Source organism: Thermobia domestica, chromosome 3 (assembly GCF_964235325.1).
Source record: "Thermobia domestica chromosome 3, izTheDome1.hap1.1, whole genome shotgun sequence".
Taxonomy (NCBI): domain Eukaryota; kingdom Metazoa; phylum Arthropoda; class Insecta; order Zygentoma; family Lepismatidae; genus Thermobia; species Thermobia domestica.
In genome coordinates, this window is record NC_137456.1 from 160,639,108 (window position 1) to 160,657,130 (window position 18,023).

The following is an 18,023-nucleotide window of genomic DNA, read 5'->3' on the forward strand; positions in this document are numbered from 1 at the left end:
TTCTGAGCCCTTCAAATATTTTCTAGAACGTTTCAAGTTTCTATGTTGACCCCATACAAAATGGCGGGGGTTCACATTTCGTGTGCATGAAGTTCGTTGCTACCCCGTATATCTTCGAAACGACTGCAAATATTAGAAAACGCAAAAACGATCTTGAGTTTTGAGCTATAGAAGGTTTACTCCCAGACACACCCATATAGGGGTACGTGGAGTCAACTTGAAAATTTTAAATGGCAATGGGGGTCGATTATATATCGTTGGAAAGTTCTCGACAAGACAAATATTTTGCCGAAAGTTTCAAGTCCCTATGTTGACCACATCCAAAATGGCAGGGTTCACATTTCGTCACTTTCTAAGTTGACCCCACGTACCCCAATATGGGAATGTCGGGTAAACCTTCTAGAGCTCAAAATTCAAGCCCCTTAAAATAATGATGGGTGTGTTTTTGCATTCTCTCATATTCGCAGTCGTTTCGAATATACACAGGGTGACAACGGACTTCATGCACACGAAATGTGAACCCCTGTCATTTTGAATGGGGACAAAATAGGGACTCGAAACTTGCGGCAAAATATTTCTCATACCGAGATCTTTTCAAGATATATATAATGCTCGACCCCCTTTGCCTTTCAAAACTTTCAAGTTGACCCTACGTTCCCCTATACGCGTATAGGAGTGGACCTTTTATAGCTCAAAATTCAAGCCTCTTAAAATAATGATGGACGTGTTTTTGCGTTTTCTCATATTCACAGTCGTTTAGAAGATACAGGAGGTGGCAACGGACTTTGTGGACACCCTGTGTGTAAATATATAATTGCGTTTGTTGCACCGGAAATTTTAGTTTAATAATAATACTTACACCGTTCTCTGAAGTGCTGGCTTCTTTAGATATTTTTCGTTTTTCGATTGCTGTTTTTCCACATTTTCTTCGCCAGAATTCATAATACTACTTTCCTTTTTTTCGTTCTACCCACTTTTCTAAAACATTTTTCGAGTCTTCATCTGAATTAATATCTTTAGATCTTTCTCCGTTGTTTTTTTGGTTTCTTTGTTCGCGGATTTTCCTCACCGAAATTAACACAATTGTCTTTTTTCCGTTTTAACCACTTTTGTAAAACATTTTCCGACATTGCAATTGCAAAATAAGTTCTTATTTCGACACACTAAACACGCCTAACTCAAGGAAAACTTCTGAATTGTTCTAATTGATCAAACATCAGAGATTCTTGTGACATAGTCACACGCTAGAAGTCTTTACTATTGTTTTCCACCATCTCCTGTTAACAATTTTAAGTCAATTACATTTCATCTGAATGAAACCAAAACAACAAAGGAAAATCTTTATTTTTACCCCTCCTTTCTTTCTTTTTTCTCTTTTCCCTGTAGGTTAAGGAAACTAGCTGCAGAGCATTTATCGAAATCAGTTGATCGCCGCTTTCTTTGATGCCAATTGAGGGAGGTATCCTGCTGTTGTTAATCCTTTGGGAAAGGCGGTAAATGATTCAAAATAGACAATGACAGGTCACCTATTTTATTTTTGTTGAGGTCAATGATTTCTTGGGCTCAAATACATCCGTTGCTTCTTAAACCAAGGTAAAGATTATTTTTTTCTTCGGAACCTCCTTTTATCATTAGAAAGGAAGTGACTTTTTTTCAGTATTGCTTGGCTCAGTCTGCAAATTTTGGCTTTGGGTTAAAGAAGACACATGAAAGCTGTAGTCATTGCTGTATCAAACAGTAGAATAATAACTCCAAGGTCACCACATGCATATAGGTCCTCCTTATTCTCTTTCTTCCATTTGAACACAGGTATTCTTGTAAAACTCGAGTTTCATACCCCCGAAATGCAAACATGTTTAAAGAATAAAGACGACGTTGGTGAACCGAGTTTGCTTAGGAACTGTTTAGTGACATATTTTGTTTTGAAATAGAGTGCATGAAAGGCAATTGTTTTCGTTCCGAGAGAAGAAATTACAAACATCAAAGTACCAAAGTACTGTATATTGTCGGACCCCTTTGGGGGGAAGGCACCCCTGGGCCTCCCTTCCGTACGTCACTGTCCCATAATTAGAATATAATTGGCATTAATACCAACATGGCGTCTGTTGAACATAAAACACACACTACTCATCTAGCATGTAGAACCAGCGCGAGAGGACACGTAGAAATTATGTGGGCTAGTAGCCGATCGTGCAGGTGCAAAATATCTGTCTGGACATTGTATCTTATGCTGGCTGCTACTAGCGTAGTTGAGAATATTTATTGACGAAGACCTTGTGGTTCAATACCGTACCACAATGTCATGAAGTGCTCTGTAGGACATAGTCTAGAGATCTACAGGGTAGCAAGCCAGGCTAGATGTATACAGATTCGAACACACATTCTGTTAGAAGATTGTAGTCCGTAATGTCGGAGAACAGAATTGACAACGTCACGAATGCATAATGTACTAGTCATATCATTCTGAATGGAGAGCAGAGGTGATCGGAATGTGTATCTTATTCCTTCTATTCCAGGAGGGGGTAGAATTTCTCAGTCAAACTGCACATCTACGGACATGAATACAGGCATCACTTTGTCCGGGGTAGAAACGACTCATATCGCTGAATACACCTTCCTACATTCTCTTCTGACACCAACGAGAACATCTTCGCCAATGAACTGGTCAGGATGAGAGGAAGGCGGGAACGTAACTTGCCCCCAGTAGTCTGTTGTTTAGTGTGCGTGCGTTTAGTATTAACACAGAATGCCCAATAGTTCTGATTGCACTAACGCTCACAGTTCTATCAGCGACGACTGCTTGCATGATTTTTCTGTCCAGATGCTTTCCATCGCTTTACGAAGACAAGAGGAAGGGGCTAGAGACCTGCACGGGCCCGGGCCGACTCTGTCATTTCTTTGGGCCGGGCCGGGCTTGGGCGGGCCGACACTGTTATTTCTTTGGGCCGGAACGGGCTTGGGCTGGCCGACACTGATTTCTCTTCAGGTCGGGCCGGACTGGGGCCGATCAATTGCAATTCTTTAATAATTACTGACTTTCGTTAAACGATAATTGGAATAAAGCCAAACGTTGAAGAAGTATGTCCGTGAAAAATGTTATAAAGAATGCAGTATATATTTACAGTTTGTGTTGCTTAGCGGCTCCACTTTCACTATAGAGGATTGCAGGCATTATGCGGTAAATTGAGCTCTGACCTTGACCTTCACTGAACTCAAAATATAAAAAGAAGGGGTGGGAATGTTTTGCCTGTCGCTAAACAATATTGTCATCTTCACTTTATGCTATAAATCAATTAAGTTAGATTTTTGTTACAGGGAATGGAGTTTTTGTTCTCTCGATGACAGGCAAAGTTCTAGGAGGCAATGATACCATTCGGGAGGCAAGCGTCAGGTTGTGAACCAGAGTTTAGAAAATGTTTCTGAGGGTTAGGTCAAATTTAGTACTAAATTTTGAGAAAGATTCGGGCTCGAGCTATTTTTTAAAAAAAAATTTATCGGGCCCGGGCCGGGCTTGGGCCAAGAATTTTGAAAAACTTATCGGGCCGGGCTCGGGCCGAAAATCTCCAAAACTGTTCGGGCCCGGGCTGGGCCGGGCCTAGGCACGTTCGGGCTGGATTGAGCTCGGGCCGAAAAATTCGGCCCGTGCAGGTCTCTAGAAGGGGCAGCAGAAAACTCGTACTAGCGGCAGTTCTGTGGAACGAGCACCGAATTTTAACAGTTTCATCATACGTTCTTATTTGCAGTTCACTATTTGCATATGATAATGTAGTTCACTAGCGTAGTTCTTGGATTTACACACACATACGCACAAAATAACACCACATATAACTACACTCGATTTTCGAACTGTAGCAACTTGTCCTGTACGGCGGTCGAAATACAGGTACCTTATATCTACAGCATGCCTTCTACAGACACGTAAGGTAAACTCGTGCCAAATGGACACCGGAAGCATAATTACAACCATAAGTTCCCTTTTTGAAGAAAATATTATATTTATTTTTCAATTCTGATTTTCGTTTGGATCTGGTGTTCTTCAGCTAGTACTGCATATTGATTTTTCGTTTCAACGAATGATGGAGGCTGGTGATCCCTGATTTTTTTTTTTTTTTTTTATTCATGTAAAAATGGTTATATTTGTTCTGTTTGTCTGGTTGCAGTAAGGAAAATGGAGGTTCACCACATACAGCTCTATGCAATATACACGGAACTGCCGATTCAGGACAAAGTAAAATGATTCAAAATATAAAATAAGTAACTACTAGGTATATATAGAAATATGTGGATATCTTTAGACTGTGCACTAACCTTCAAACTATGCACATGCACATCTTAAAAGAATCCGGGCCCTAGTGATGAATCTCGTCAATTCTAGGATGTGTGAAGAAATGCTTTTTAAAAAAACTTCCTTTAGCGTTTTTCAGTCTTTGTCTTTAGGCGTGATTTCAGTGATCATTGATACACCTTTGTTACTGAGGGGGAGAAAGTGAGTCAAGAGTAACTCAACATGTTGCTAAACAAAGAACACAATTAGTATGAGAATCCTTGAAACGGACAGTGATTAGCGAAAGGAAATGGGAAACAGTTATCACGCTTCCGTGTGGCTGATGTAGCATGTATAGTTTTATGCGATGTTGGTTTTCTTTATGATTTTGTTTAGTTGTGTTCATGGATGTGCCTGGTTTAATCAAGTAGCATAAGCAAACCATATCGTGTCTAATATTTATTCTTTATTACTTTTGAGGAAAACAGTTATCTTTAGACCCACTGTATAGTTCTGTTAGAGTATTTGCATCTTTATGTACAGGTTCTCTTCGCTCATAGAGATAACAAGTTGTTAGATAAGAAGGCTCTTAAAATTGAGAACGGATATTATTGTCTTCCTTTCAGTATTACACCAGTCTATCTTACACAATATGTATGCGTTGATTAAAATGTGTTGTATTTAATGCGATGTTTTATTTGATCTTTCCAATACACTGAAATAGAATATATTGGCATAAATATAAGCACCTTTTAAAGAGGTTGAATATGATTGTTTCCATATGGCTTCTATTATTATGACAATCATAGTAACCTGGATGAAAGTATTGGAACAATCCTTATGTTTTTTAGTTACAGGTTCTTTCTTGTCTTGCCCTGCTAGATCTTTTCCTGTACTGTAAAACGTTCTAAACCGTTTCTTCCATTGTTGGACAAGAGATGAAAAAAGACATACTTTGTTACAACTTCTGTTCAGTCTTAGTTTCAGTAAATGAGGATAAAGAGCCAACAGTGTTTTGAATTTGAGGTTGGGTGACTATGAGACAACATATGCCCTCTTCTGCTCTGGCCCTACTATAAGACTAGATCATTGTTGTTCTTTGCTTTACTAAAGAAGCTTACAAGGAACATCACCCAATTGTCCGGCTTGGATTTCAATGATTTTTTTTTTTTTTCTGATAGAGGACATGTATGTATTATTTGTTATGACAGAAATTTTTGCCATGGTGCATGTTTTCTATTTTTCTATAATTTGTAAGAGTTGTGATGTGGTTATTAGAGATTACTGCAGAAGTCCCTTACTACCCTTTGTAAACGGAGTGTTAATGAAAAAACAACCATGTAGATACATGTAAGGCCTAGGGGGAAGTCGTATGCTAGGTATGACCTTGACGGCAGCCATCTTAAAATCCGCCATTTTAAATTGTCAAGTTTTTGAAATGGGAATAGGGTAATGCGATACATAATTTCGGGCTAGAATATCATCAGGAAGACAATGGTTAAGTTAGTTTTAAGATACGCCCATTTGAGGAAAAGTTACAGGCATATTAATTGTTTATACTTACTATGTGTGTAAGTCCCTTATCTCTGCTTCTAATGTGCACCAAACGCCCATTATTCGATCTTTCAATTTGGCATCACTCCTAATTTTCACCGCATGTTTTAAGATTCTAACTGGCACTTTGCAATTGTTGCCATAGCTCATATTTTCTAAATGTATTACATTTTTTTTTTTTTTTTTTTAAGAGTTGCGATTTACTCAGTTTATGAATAGTGTTGGGATAAGCATAAAGACTTGCCATGTAATTATTTATTTCCTATGCCATTTAATTATTTATTTCCTATACCTGCTCTTCAAAAACTTGTTAGCTAGGTGTACTTCTAGGTCACTATATCGAAGAAACCGTAGGCTATTTAGATGTTTTAATGTGTATCCTAAGGGAAAGGAGGAGGAGTTTAAAATTTGTGCCCAAAATATATGATCTCACGAGCCTTGCACGTCAGGAATATGAAACTAGGTGTGTATCAACTCCCTATTAAAAGTAAATGGTGTCCAACGTTTTAGAAAATTCTTCTTGTAATGAGAATGAAATATATATATATATATATATATATATATATATATATACTCTTAATGTATAAAAATAACATCAATTGGGTCAAAGGCCAAACCGTTTGAAATTAATTTTGGAACATAGCGCCTGGCTCGAGCCAGTTTTTACCATGCCACTTTTATTAACAATACTTTTCCTGAGAAAAGAAAGGGAAGGGCGATTCCAAATATACGTAAAACAAGTACAAATAAATTCCTACGTAAAACAAGAATAGAAAATCTCACGAGTCCCTCAAATTACGCAGACGAAACTGTGAAGGAAGTCACACTGGTTTATCTCCTGTAACTAAGGGATTAAAGGTTTTCTAATGTATTACTTGTTATATACAACAGTGAGTACATTAAGCAGGTTTTCTTCTTTCAGTTTGAGGCGAAAAAAAACTTCAGTTTTTACCAGTTTGACTTCGTTAATAATCCGCCTGTTTGGGATTTCAAAAATTCCATTTCTAAAGGAGGAGGAACAAGTTTCACTTTTTTTCCTCAATCATAGTTAAAGGAAAAATACTAGACAGTTTGAAGTTAATTTTGGAACATAGTTAAAACTTGATTAGCCCCATGATTATTTCCTTTATGCTAAGGGAGACTATGGTTAAAGTAAGTAAATGATGGAAGAATTAATGAAATGAGAATGTGGGAGGAAACGGGAGTGTCCCGAGATAATTCACAGGTACAGTGTTGTCCACAGGGACCCCACGCACGAAAGTAAGCACTCTACCACTGAGCCATCTCTCCGCTATTCGAGTATCCAAGTATTATTCGTTATTCGAATAACGAACATTTGAATTATCCATAATTCGAACATTCGAATAATGAATTATTCGAATTTTAACAGGACTAAATAACATCGTGCGACTTTCATTAAAAACATACATCTTCAGGAAATAAAGATATTATCAAAACTAGAACATCTCACGAGCTTTTCAACCGTTTCCACAAGCCTGTTTCTTCCCGTGCAGCGCCGAATACTACAGCTAGTCTTTCCAGAAATACAAGTTTTAAGAAGTTTTGGAATCTGCCACAAGCGAATCTATATGATTAAAATTTGAAAAAAGTAAAAATGCCTGAAAGTGCGAGTTAAGAATACGTATTCTAAAAGTATAAGTTTCCAAGGGTGTTCATCCATAGTAAGTTGAGTGTTTATTTTCTTATCCGTGTTTATTTTCGGTTGGGCGATTACATGAAAAATATAATTGCACAGTTGACTTCCGAGGCCACTGAGTCATTATTCTGCTTAATTTGTCGCTTAAAGGCGACGGCGTTAAAATGGAAATATTGAAACAGGTGTACAAAGATTTCACTTAGTTGATGGCATTCATGTGAATAATATAAACAGAAGAAACTTCACAAAGAAATGTATTGTTTCCAGTATCGCGTGTTATGTCGAAGAGCGAGTAAACATATTTGTATAGTGTTAATCAAACTCATGTTTTCTCACGGGATTGAAGCGTAACTTGGTTGTGAATGCCTTTTGTATCTCAATCAAAAAGGTGGGAAGATGTACTTTATGCACAAATAGTACTTTATTTGATTAAAATTCAGGGAATTGAAATGTGTAAAATGAGGCATTTATACTGCTCCTTTTTACTGTTTGAATAAACGTCTATAATTCCACTTGATAAGGTCAATCAAGTAACAGAGGTGAACATTGTAACAGTTTGACATTTGATTAATTATAGTGTATCTCTAAATCATCATCAAAAGCTGAAAATTGTTGGTCTAGATCGGTCACAAGATTTTATGGAAGGTAACTCAGAGATTTTTTTTCATACTGGTAAAACAAATAGTAAACTATTAACTACCTTGATAGTAAATTAGCCGTTAGTCAGATTGTCAGTTATCCACGGCCAAATCAATAAAAGTTACCGTACTTCTGAATTATTACTTCGGTATTCATTATATAAATGCACAGTTGTATGGTATACTTGTAAACACACACATATATATAATATCAATTCTGTATATGTGGGCAAACGTAGTTATCTCACCTGTATACCATGAGGGGAAAGGAGCCATTACGCCTAAAAATGCTGTGTTGTGTCAAAAATCAGGAGGTAACAGTTGAGGGTGTCTTTTCCTAACGACCTTCCAGCACTTCGTAGCACATTTTTGTTTGTATCTTTATACAGAACGAGAATCCCTGTTCTGCCTAATCTTCGCAAAAACGGTTATTTAGATTTCAGAGAAATTTACTAGTAATTATTTTCCCGACAATTACAATTGCTTTCAGCGACACTTGATTTTTGTCTATCATTTCAACGTTCCTAGAATTAGCATTCACTGAACACTATGGGCCTTATGCAGAGACATTCTGAAGCGTGATTAGTGGTATACTAAAAAGTTCGATTAACATATGTTCCCTTCACTAGTCAGGCCTTTAGTATGACGTCCTATTAGTTTACTACGAGCATATGCGATATCTACTGGCCCTCTGCAACTTCACTAATGTTTGACTATCTATACACAAGCTCAGTGTTTGTGTTTAATTGTAGTTTCCTGTAAAAATAGGAATACATGTAAAAGATTTATGAAAAGAAACTACAAACAGTATATATGGAAAAATTGCGTTAGATATAACAATACAGTTTACAATTATTTCTTTTTATATTTTAAGACACTTCATACTGCTTTCAATGTTCCTTCATCGGATATTTTTTTTTTTTTCTGCGAATAGCATTATTTAATTTTACTTCTAATATTAATTCAGAAACGTGGGACTATAAGTGCTAAGTCACTTAAGTAAACGCAAATTAAGAAAAATGTTAAAAGTAAAGAAGGAAAATGTAATGTAATAACGTAGCTACCTATAAAACAATGCAAACTTTAAAATGAATGTCTCATTTGTGTTACAATGAAACATTAAATAATCTATTCTATCCGGTTAAGAGGTAGTATAGTAAGGTTCATGGAATTTCTTCCTACGAATACAGTATATACCAGTCGTATTGTGTATTTCCATTAATACAGCTGACTCAGTTTGGTCAGTCTGATTTGGAACATATTTCATTTGGCTTTTTTTGCCATACCAAATTAATCTTTTCAAGGCAACGTACTGAACACTGATAGTGGACTTCAGGCTTCCCGAAGTAGTACAACATATACTCCGGTATGATTTCCTGTCTTTTTCTTTTCAATTAACGCATACGAGGTAGTGTAGCTAACATTCCTATGTTTTCATATAATTTTCTCCTGTCAACCCTAAACAGGATTTAAGAAAAAAAAATAAAATGCAATAATAATTCATAGGTTCGGAGGTCTGCGAATTTTTGGATTGGATTCGATCCTTCTAGTTGCGTGTGTGCAACTAACTAACCGGTAACATCGGTGATAATATAAATTACTCCCGTAGAAACGAATGGATTCTCTAAAGTGGAACATATATAGACGCCATAATGTGATTTGACGTAGAAATAATTAGTACGCAGATGAAACCGGCAGGATACGTTTGTGACATAATATCGAACCAGGGTCCCCACGCACCACATTTGAGCGCTCTAGCACTGAGGTATCGCGTCCCTGCTATAAATAAGTTGTGTTTAACATTTTTATCTGCGAACATTATGCATGTTTCACTACATACAGTGTCATTTAGTATGAAGTTTAGTTTGAACCGAATTTTCTAACTACTCTTACCTAAATTTACATAAATTCCAATTCGTATTTATCGTCTGTTTGAAGCCCATAGCTATTTTAAGACTACACAATAAATGGATATCGATGTATACTGATTGTGTTCTCTTTATCTTTTACAGGAGATAGTTTACAATGTACTCCACTGGAGCGGTCGTACAAACCGAAAGTTTTAGGTCATTATCCAGAAAATGTTCCGTGGAATCCATTTGATAAAAATGCTGTTTGTATGGTAAGTAGATATATTAGTAGAAAAGTTATTTACTTTTATTAAATCTTCTAACTGTTACATTCAGTGCTTCACTACAAGAAACTTGAATCTTAGAATAGTACAATAGAAAAAAAAACTGTTAGTGCTTGTGATATTTCATTGTGGTACTGTTATAAATTTATTAAACATTGAATTCCTCTCATGCATTGCTATGATGCTATATTAGATTATGTTTATGTACATATCTGCAACTAAGTCATAGACACATAGCAAATCATTGTTTGGTGGAGCGCTGGTTACTCTTGACACTATATGGAATAAAAAGAGAAATTAATAAAATTATTGAATGCGTTTCATTCAGATACTGGAGGAGGGGAGCTTCACAACATTTCTTGGTATATCCGTACACTACAGACATTGAGTACCTGAATACTGTATTGAATGACGGTCACAGTCACACTAAGACTGCTGAAAAAGTTTCTGCAAACTCGTACTTATAGTGGGAATAGTATTTCGGTATTATAAAATACGGAAGAACAGACCTTTCTATGTTTAAACTGTCTTTATTTGTTCAAGCCTATTTGTTTGTTTTACAGCTGTTTCAAGTAGTTTTGTGTGAGAGATTGAAGTTTTCCACGAACACCTTTGGGCAGTGGTTTATTATTATTATTATTATGTAGTTTAATACCGGAACAGTGCATCGATCGATTTCCTTTGACTTTTAAGGATGCAGTACCATCCAGTAGGACTGTGTGCAATTAGCCGAATTCCAGCCTGATTGAACGTTTTTCAATGGGTCAAGTGCCAATGAAGGTTTTTTGGTCATGTTTTAAATCTTTTTTTGTCTTTGTTTGTTGATTCCTTTTTCCCAACTCTGGTGGCAGCCATTTTTGTTTGATAACACACACTGATTCTTGTGTTTGCAGGGATTTGCGTTAACTTACATTATTTAGACATTTTGAACCCTAAGTTGATGAAACAAAAACATTTTTCAGAAAATAACAGCCTATCTTATGTCCAGTACATATTTAATGAAATTTGTATACAAAATAGTCCAAATCCACCTAAACAGTTGACATCGAAATTGACAAATTTTGAATGTTCGAAGTCATGTCACCCCAAGAAGGAATTATCTCAGGCTTAAAACACAGAGAGTTGCTTTCTTCACAAGCTACAATGTTTTGAAAACTGATTTTAAAAATAATTGACACTATATCTTTGTTGGAACAAAGTTTAAAAATCTTAAGTTTTGTATCATACTGCTGTGCAAATATCATGTTTAAGATTCATGTACAAGCAAAGTTAGACAACATTACAAATCACTCAGTAAAGTGTCTTGTGTTATGGTTATCAATAATAAATGTAATAAATGATCCTGCTACATCTACGAGGAGCTACCCAAAATATCCGAGAATGTCATTGTAAAAATCAGAAAGCTATACTTACGTCCTAATATCCTCCATCACTTTCAAAGTAGTCCCCTGCGGCATGTATGCAACGATCCCAGCGTTGTTCCCGTTTTTGGAAGCACTCCTGGAGGTCCGCAAGGTGAAGGTGTTAAGGATCCGTTGCGATTCCACTTGGATGTCGTGAGTGATGTCAAATGTCGCCGTTTCAACGCGAGTTTCGTCTTCGTGAACAGATAGAAGTTGCACGGGGCTAGGTCACAGAAGTAGGTGGGAGACCGTTGCCATGTTGTTTTTAGCCAGGAATTTCCTCATAACGAGTGAGTTGTGCGCGGGTGCGCAGCAACTAGTCTTTCGTTTGCTACACTTCTGGCCGTTTGCGCCGAACATTTTCCCCTCACAGTCAGTCTCTTCGAAACCTCGCAGTAAAACTTCCCGTTGACATTCTGACCAGGTGGAACAAATTCCTTATGCACAATTCCTCGAATATCGAAACAGCAAACTTCACAAGCTTTTTGGCTTTGAAGAGGACGGCGTCTTTCATTGTGATGATTGCTGCTGTATTTCCGGGTCATAACCATAGACCAAATGTATTAGAATACATTGTTAGTGTGATCAAATACGAACCCATCTAATGAAATACAATTTTTTTAAATCCGTTTCAATCAGGTTTCAGAAAGTAAGATAGTACTGCTACAGCTGTTTGACGACATTAGACTAGCAATGGATAGAAAGCAAGTAACTGTTCTTGCTCTACTAGATTTTTCTAAAGCTTTTCAATCAATTATACATAAAATTCTCTTCCATAAATTGGCGACGAAATTTAACTTCTTCAATGGTGCTCAGAAATGGGTCAAAAATTATCTACAGGGACGGAAGCAGTTTGTAACCGTAGCCGATACTTCTGCACTGCGGAATCTCACTCACGGCATCCCTCAAGGAAGTGTCCTTGGCCCTCTCCTTTTCTGTTTGCACATTAACGACCTTTCTTCTGTCTTACAATACTGTAAGTATCACCTATACGCAGATGATTTTCAAATATATATCTAAGGTCAACCCGAAAACTTAGACAATTCAATTCAACTAATGAATGACGATTTGCACCGCATTTACTTATGGTCAATTGAAAATGGGTTAACCATAAATCCACTTAAATCGAAGTGCATTTGTGTCTCCTCTAAACGACTTATACAAATGCACCGTTCGAATATACCAACAGTAGAGATAAATGGAACAATTATTCCATTTTCTGAAACTGTTACAAATCTTGGTGTAATAATAGATCAATTCCTTGAGTGGAAACCTCACATTAACCCTGTATGTAAGAAAGCGTTCTGGTCTTTGCATTCACTTAATAGACTAAATAAAATTCTCCACTGAAACAAAGCTACTACTTGTAAAATCTCTAATATTCCCTCACCTTGAATATTGTGATGTAGCTCTATCAGACTTAAATGAAGAATTAGCGTACCGTTTGCAACGTATCCAAAATGCCTATACGGTTTTCCTATAATCTCAAACGATCAAATCATTTAACTCCATATTACAGAAAGCTGGACCTTCTGACTTTTCTTTAAGACTTTGTGCTTTCAACAACCTTCTACTTATTTCAACGATTGCAACCACTAACTGCTCACCACGACCGCAATACAAGATCAGGTGTAAATAAACTACAGGTGTAAATAAACTACTTTCTCTTCCCCCACATTCGTCAAAATTCTACTCGAATGCGTTCCTTGCATCCACTATCCGTGCGTGGAATGACCTTCCATCCAACACAAGACAATCTCAGTCAATCAACCTATTCAAGAAGTCGGTTGAGGAGATCCTCCATAAGTCTACTAAGCAGAGGCTTACTAATATCTGAAAAAAAAAAAAATGCTGGTTTTTATACTTCCTACCTTTTTCTTTCTTTTGTTCGCTAAATGTATGTGATTATATTATGTGGTTATTTGAAGTAATCTAAGTAATCTATGTGTGCATGTGATGTGATATATATATATATATATATATATATATATATATATATATATATATATATATATATATATATATATATATATATATATATATATATATATGTGTGTGTGTGTGTGTGTGTGTGTACGTACGTATGATTGGGAGTGTTTTATATATTTTATTATTATTATTGTATTACTAATTATGATACTATTGTATTGCATAGTCAAGTGGGAGACAAGGCAGGAGCCTTAACTTCGCCATGTAAAATAAGACTAAATAAATAAATAAAAATGTGTAATATCATCACCTGTAATGTCTCTGGATAAGAAGTTTGGACACTCTCGAACTCTTTGTTGCAGCTCAGTACACGTCTGAACCTGAATCCGAGATGATTTTGGTCAATGCTTAGAAGGCGAGAGATAAACTTTGCTGCAATTCGTCTCATGTTGAGTTCATTAGATAGAATGTACCGTACGACAGTCGAAATTCGTTACAAACATCGTGAGTTGTCTGCCTTCTGTCTTTGCGAATCACATCACGCATATTCATGATCATTTCCGGTGTTGTACATGTTGACTGTCGACCAGAATGTTTGTCATCTTCCACAGATTCGCGGCCTTCTTTGAAACGCGTGAATCACTCAAATGTTCTTGCTTGACTCAGTGTACTCTCACCAAAAGTCTCTTTCAGCCTGCAGTGGGCTTCGGCTGCAGTTTTCTTCAACTTATTTGACACAGAACTTGATGCAAGTCCGTTACTCCTTAACGTCAGCCATTTGACAAATCGCAGAAGTACTGGAACACTTCTTGACATGCACAGCTACAAGTTACAACTGAATGCACCAAAGATGACGCAACGTTGTGGTGCAGTTGCTAATACTCGAGACTTCTACTGCTACTGGTTTGCTCGGTTTAAAAAAAAACCAACAAAAAACGGATATTTTGGGCAGCACCTCGTAAACGTACCTGTTGTGAAGTGCAGATTAATGTATATAGTAATTTTCATACGAATATTAGGTGAATAACTGAGTATCAACATATCAAAATGTAAATGTAGTGCCAATTTCCCTATTATCAATTAAATTTTATTATCATTTGTGTAACATATAAATAGCATGAACGCCTGACTTCAGATATCTGTACTTATCCAGAGGGTAAATAATATTGTCATTCTTGTAATATAGCAGTCTGTGGAGGTAACCAAGAAAGTTCTGTCGCTTTTTTGTGGAGGTCTGTGTTCTATTGGCCCTCACACCGTGAGTTGAATGTAAATGGAGATAAGACGAAGGTCAGTTGTTGGTGTTGGTATATCCAACATACTACCTGGTTGTGGCAGTTCAGTTACGCCGTGAACTTGCGTAAGGACAGAGCGAACATGGGACCTCCACAGAGCGTCATATGGGCGTGATGCTGTATGAGTTCAAACTGGGGTCAAACACCGCTGCAGCGGGGCGGAAGATATGCCAGGTCTTTTGTGAGGGTATCGTGACTACGAGGACAGCGCAGCAGTGGTTTATTAAGTTCAAGGACGGTGACGAAACACTCGAAGAGTACCACGTGCCGAAAAACAACACATGTACGCACAAAATGAAGATCTCGAGGCAGCAATTGAGGCGAACAGTGGACAGACATGTGAGGAACTAGGACTACAGTTCAGTGTGAGTGAAGAAACCATTCGGCAGCACCTCCATCAACTTCGAAAGCACTACAAGTTGGGTCGATGGGTCCCACATGATTTGACTCCAGGCCAGTAGGCAGCGTGAGCAGACATCTGTATGTGTCTCGTTTGGTGGACTGCTTGAGGCATCGTGCATCGAGAACTGCTATTAGCAGGTCAAAGCATCAGTGTAACTGTGTCCTGTCAGCAGTTGAGCTGTGTTCAAGAAAAACTCAGAACTCTGGAGCCAGCACTTCAGAATCGAAAAAGGGTCCTCCTGTTACAGAACAACGCTAAGCCCCAGGTGGCTAGGATGACCCAGGACACCATTGTACACCTTGGATGGGAAACACTGTTGCGTCCGCCATACTCTCGGACATTTTCACCTGTTCCATTCCTTGGGCAATCACCTTAGAGGACGCTAGTTCAAATCCCTAGTAGAGGTGCAAAATGCACTTGGTACTTTCTTCGCTTCACGACTCACCAAGTTCTACCGCGATGGAATCCGTGGCCTTCCAGAACGTTGGCAGAAGGTCGTCGATGCTGATGGGAACTATTTTTGATCTTCCAAAGACGTGTTAGGTGACATATCGATGTTCGAAGGTGGTGGCTGAAAACGCGAAAGAACTTTCTTAGTTACCTTATATATAAATATCCATACCTTTTTTTTTTGTAATTTTTAACATGGAATTTACTTGCTAGAGTATAGGAAGAAGAGCGCAGCAAAGAAATATATATGTGCGCAACGCAGATGTGCTTAGATTTGGTAGCCAATCCAGCATTCTAAGTTTACCTAGAGACAAGGAAAGAAGTGACTTGTTCTCCTTTAATAAGGATGTAAGGAATTGGTAGTTATTATGACAAATAGGCAGACTGCTTCACTGTCGCTACAGATTCTATTCAGACTATTGATCAGAACATTCTTCCTAGCATGTTGGTGCTAGAAAATGCTTACAAAGGGGTACTTTTTCGCACCTTTCTCAACTATTTCGTAGCTTTTTTCCGGGAGCATTTCTTTTAACGGTCATACTTGGCGAACACTTCGTAAGATACTACGTTATTAATGTATTCTCAAATCAAAATCGGAGCTTGGAACTTCACGTGATGTACCATCTTTCAAACCACCGTAAGTGCCTAGGTGTATGATTATATCATGAACCGATATTTCAGTAAGATCCATCTGATAAGGAAATCTCACAAATGAGCAAGGTTGAGCTTCAACGTTTGTTTTCATTTCATTGTGTTCATTTCCTAAAAATCCATACATTTCCCATTTTCCCAGTGAAACCATGTAGCGCAGCTTCCTCCTTAATAACATTTCACACTGTTTCAACGTTTACACCATATTTTTTCAAGTTTATCTCAAACATAAAATTTCTGACGTATCTGAATTAAAGAGTTCTGAATTAATGTCAACCGAGTGCAATCTTTTTCCAAACTTCTTCTTTCTAATCTGTTTTCAATATATTTACAATAGTCCACAGCATTTGAGTTGAAAGTAAACATTTCCTAACACCATTTGTGATAGAATTGGAAGAGAACTGTTTACTACTGTAGACAAAGGTAAACAGAAGTTAGATTCCGTAACACAGTTATTTGAGTCTTTGAACTGACAAGATTTCTTCTTTCATTCTATCTTTAAGTGTTTGAAGATACTTTAACATCTACATGTTGAAGAATGTGTGTTGCCTTAGGTGGTAATGCATATGGAATTAATAGCCATTTGTCTAAACTATTTATGATATACTCATGAAAAGGGTCACTTCCGATCTTCGCAAACACCGTCCTTTGACATAGTTTCTATGACATCACATGACGGTCTAACATATCAGAAAGGAACAATTGAAAATAAAGTTCGCCATTTGCAGAGAAAACTAGAAGACCAGTGATTGTTTCTTTGACATTCTACAATGGGAAAAAAAAGGGCATTCTACAACAAATAAAAACCTCCAGAACTTAATTATCGTAATCTCAAACTGAAACTTTCCACAGATTATATTATCTGTAATTAGTAAACAAGAAACAAATTCGTAGTAGAAATATTCGTACCTTCAATGGGTGTTTAAAAAGTCAATACACCTTTATAATACAGCAATAGAAATACTCAATACAGCATCCAACACGCACTAAATCACACTTTGTAGTTATACAGTTGCACATAAAAGGAAGATACTATACAGGCCAATGCGAAGTTGAAAGAGAGGAAAAATTCGGTTATGCCACGTAATACCCAAAGTCGCCCCATTTTACAGTAGTAACCTAATTAGTTTACTGCCACTGGCATAAGTATCAACGCACTGAATTCGAATCAAGGTTTGGCTTTTTATTATTATTTAAACCTAGCAAATATTAGTAAAACATTAAGAATACTAAGTTGTCTCCAGCAAAATCAAGACCATAGCAGTGCTTGGTGAAAATTTATTTTAAGTATTAATAATACAATAACTTTCTTTTTCATGTTACTTAAAAATTTGATAACTCATTTTCTTTTTTCTTACAGCTTTGTCTACCGCATGGATTACAATTTCATACGCAAAAGCATTCTTTAGAACCTCATTTTCATTCATTTATTATTACTAAAGAAGATGGAACTAGAACGTACGGTTTTAGCTACACATTTTATGAAGAAGTTAAAAATAGAAAAATTTGCACTGCTATGCAAACACTACAGGTAAGTCTATAAATATTTAAAAGTAATTCAAGCAATAAAATATTTTTTGAAGGTTTTCGTTCTTATTTTTACTTTCTGTGTTAAGTGAAATAGTAATTTGATTCAGTTATATAT

The 18,023-nt window shown here is 36.9% G+C and overlaps 1 protein-coding gene across 4 annotated transcripts in view; it reads left to right on the plus strand.

Moving 5' to 3' along the window:
• Nucleotides 1-18,023, plus strand: part of pns (DENN domain containing pinstripe) — a 284,119-nt gene that overhangs the window by 164,563 nt on the left and 101,533 nt on the right. For all 4 annotated transcript variants that reach the window (XM_081751956.1, XM_081751957.1, XM_081751955.1 and 1 more), the window contains exons 2-3: nucleotides 10,126-10,235; nucleotides 17,739-17,909. In XM_081751956.1, coding sequence (XP_081608082.1) covers nucleotides 10,126-10,235; nucleotides 17,739-17,909 — 281 coding nt within the window. The remainder of the gene's footprint in view (nucleotides 1-10,125; nucleotides 10,236-17,738; nucleotides 17,910-18,023) is intronic.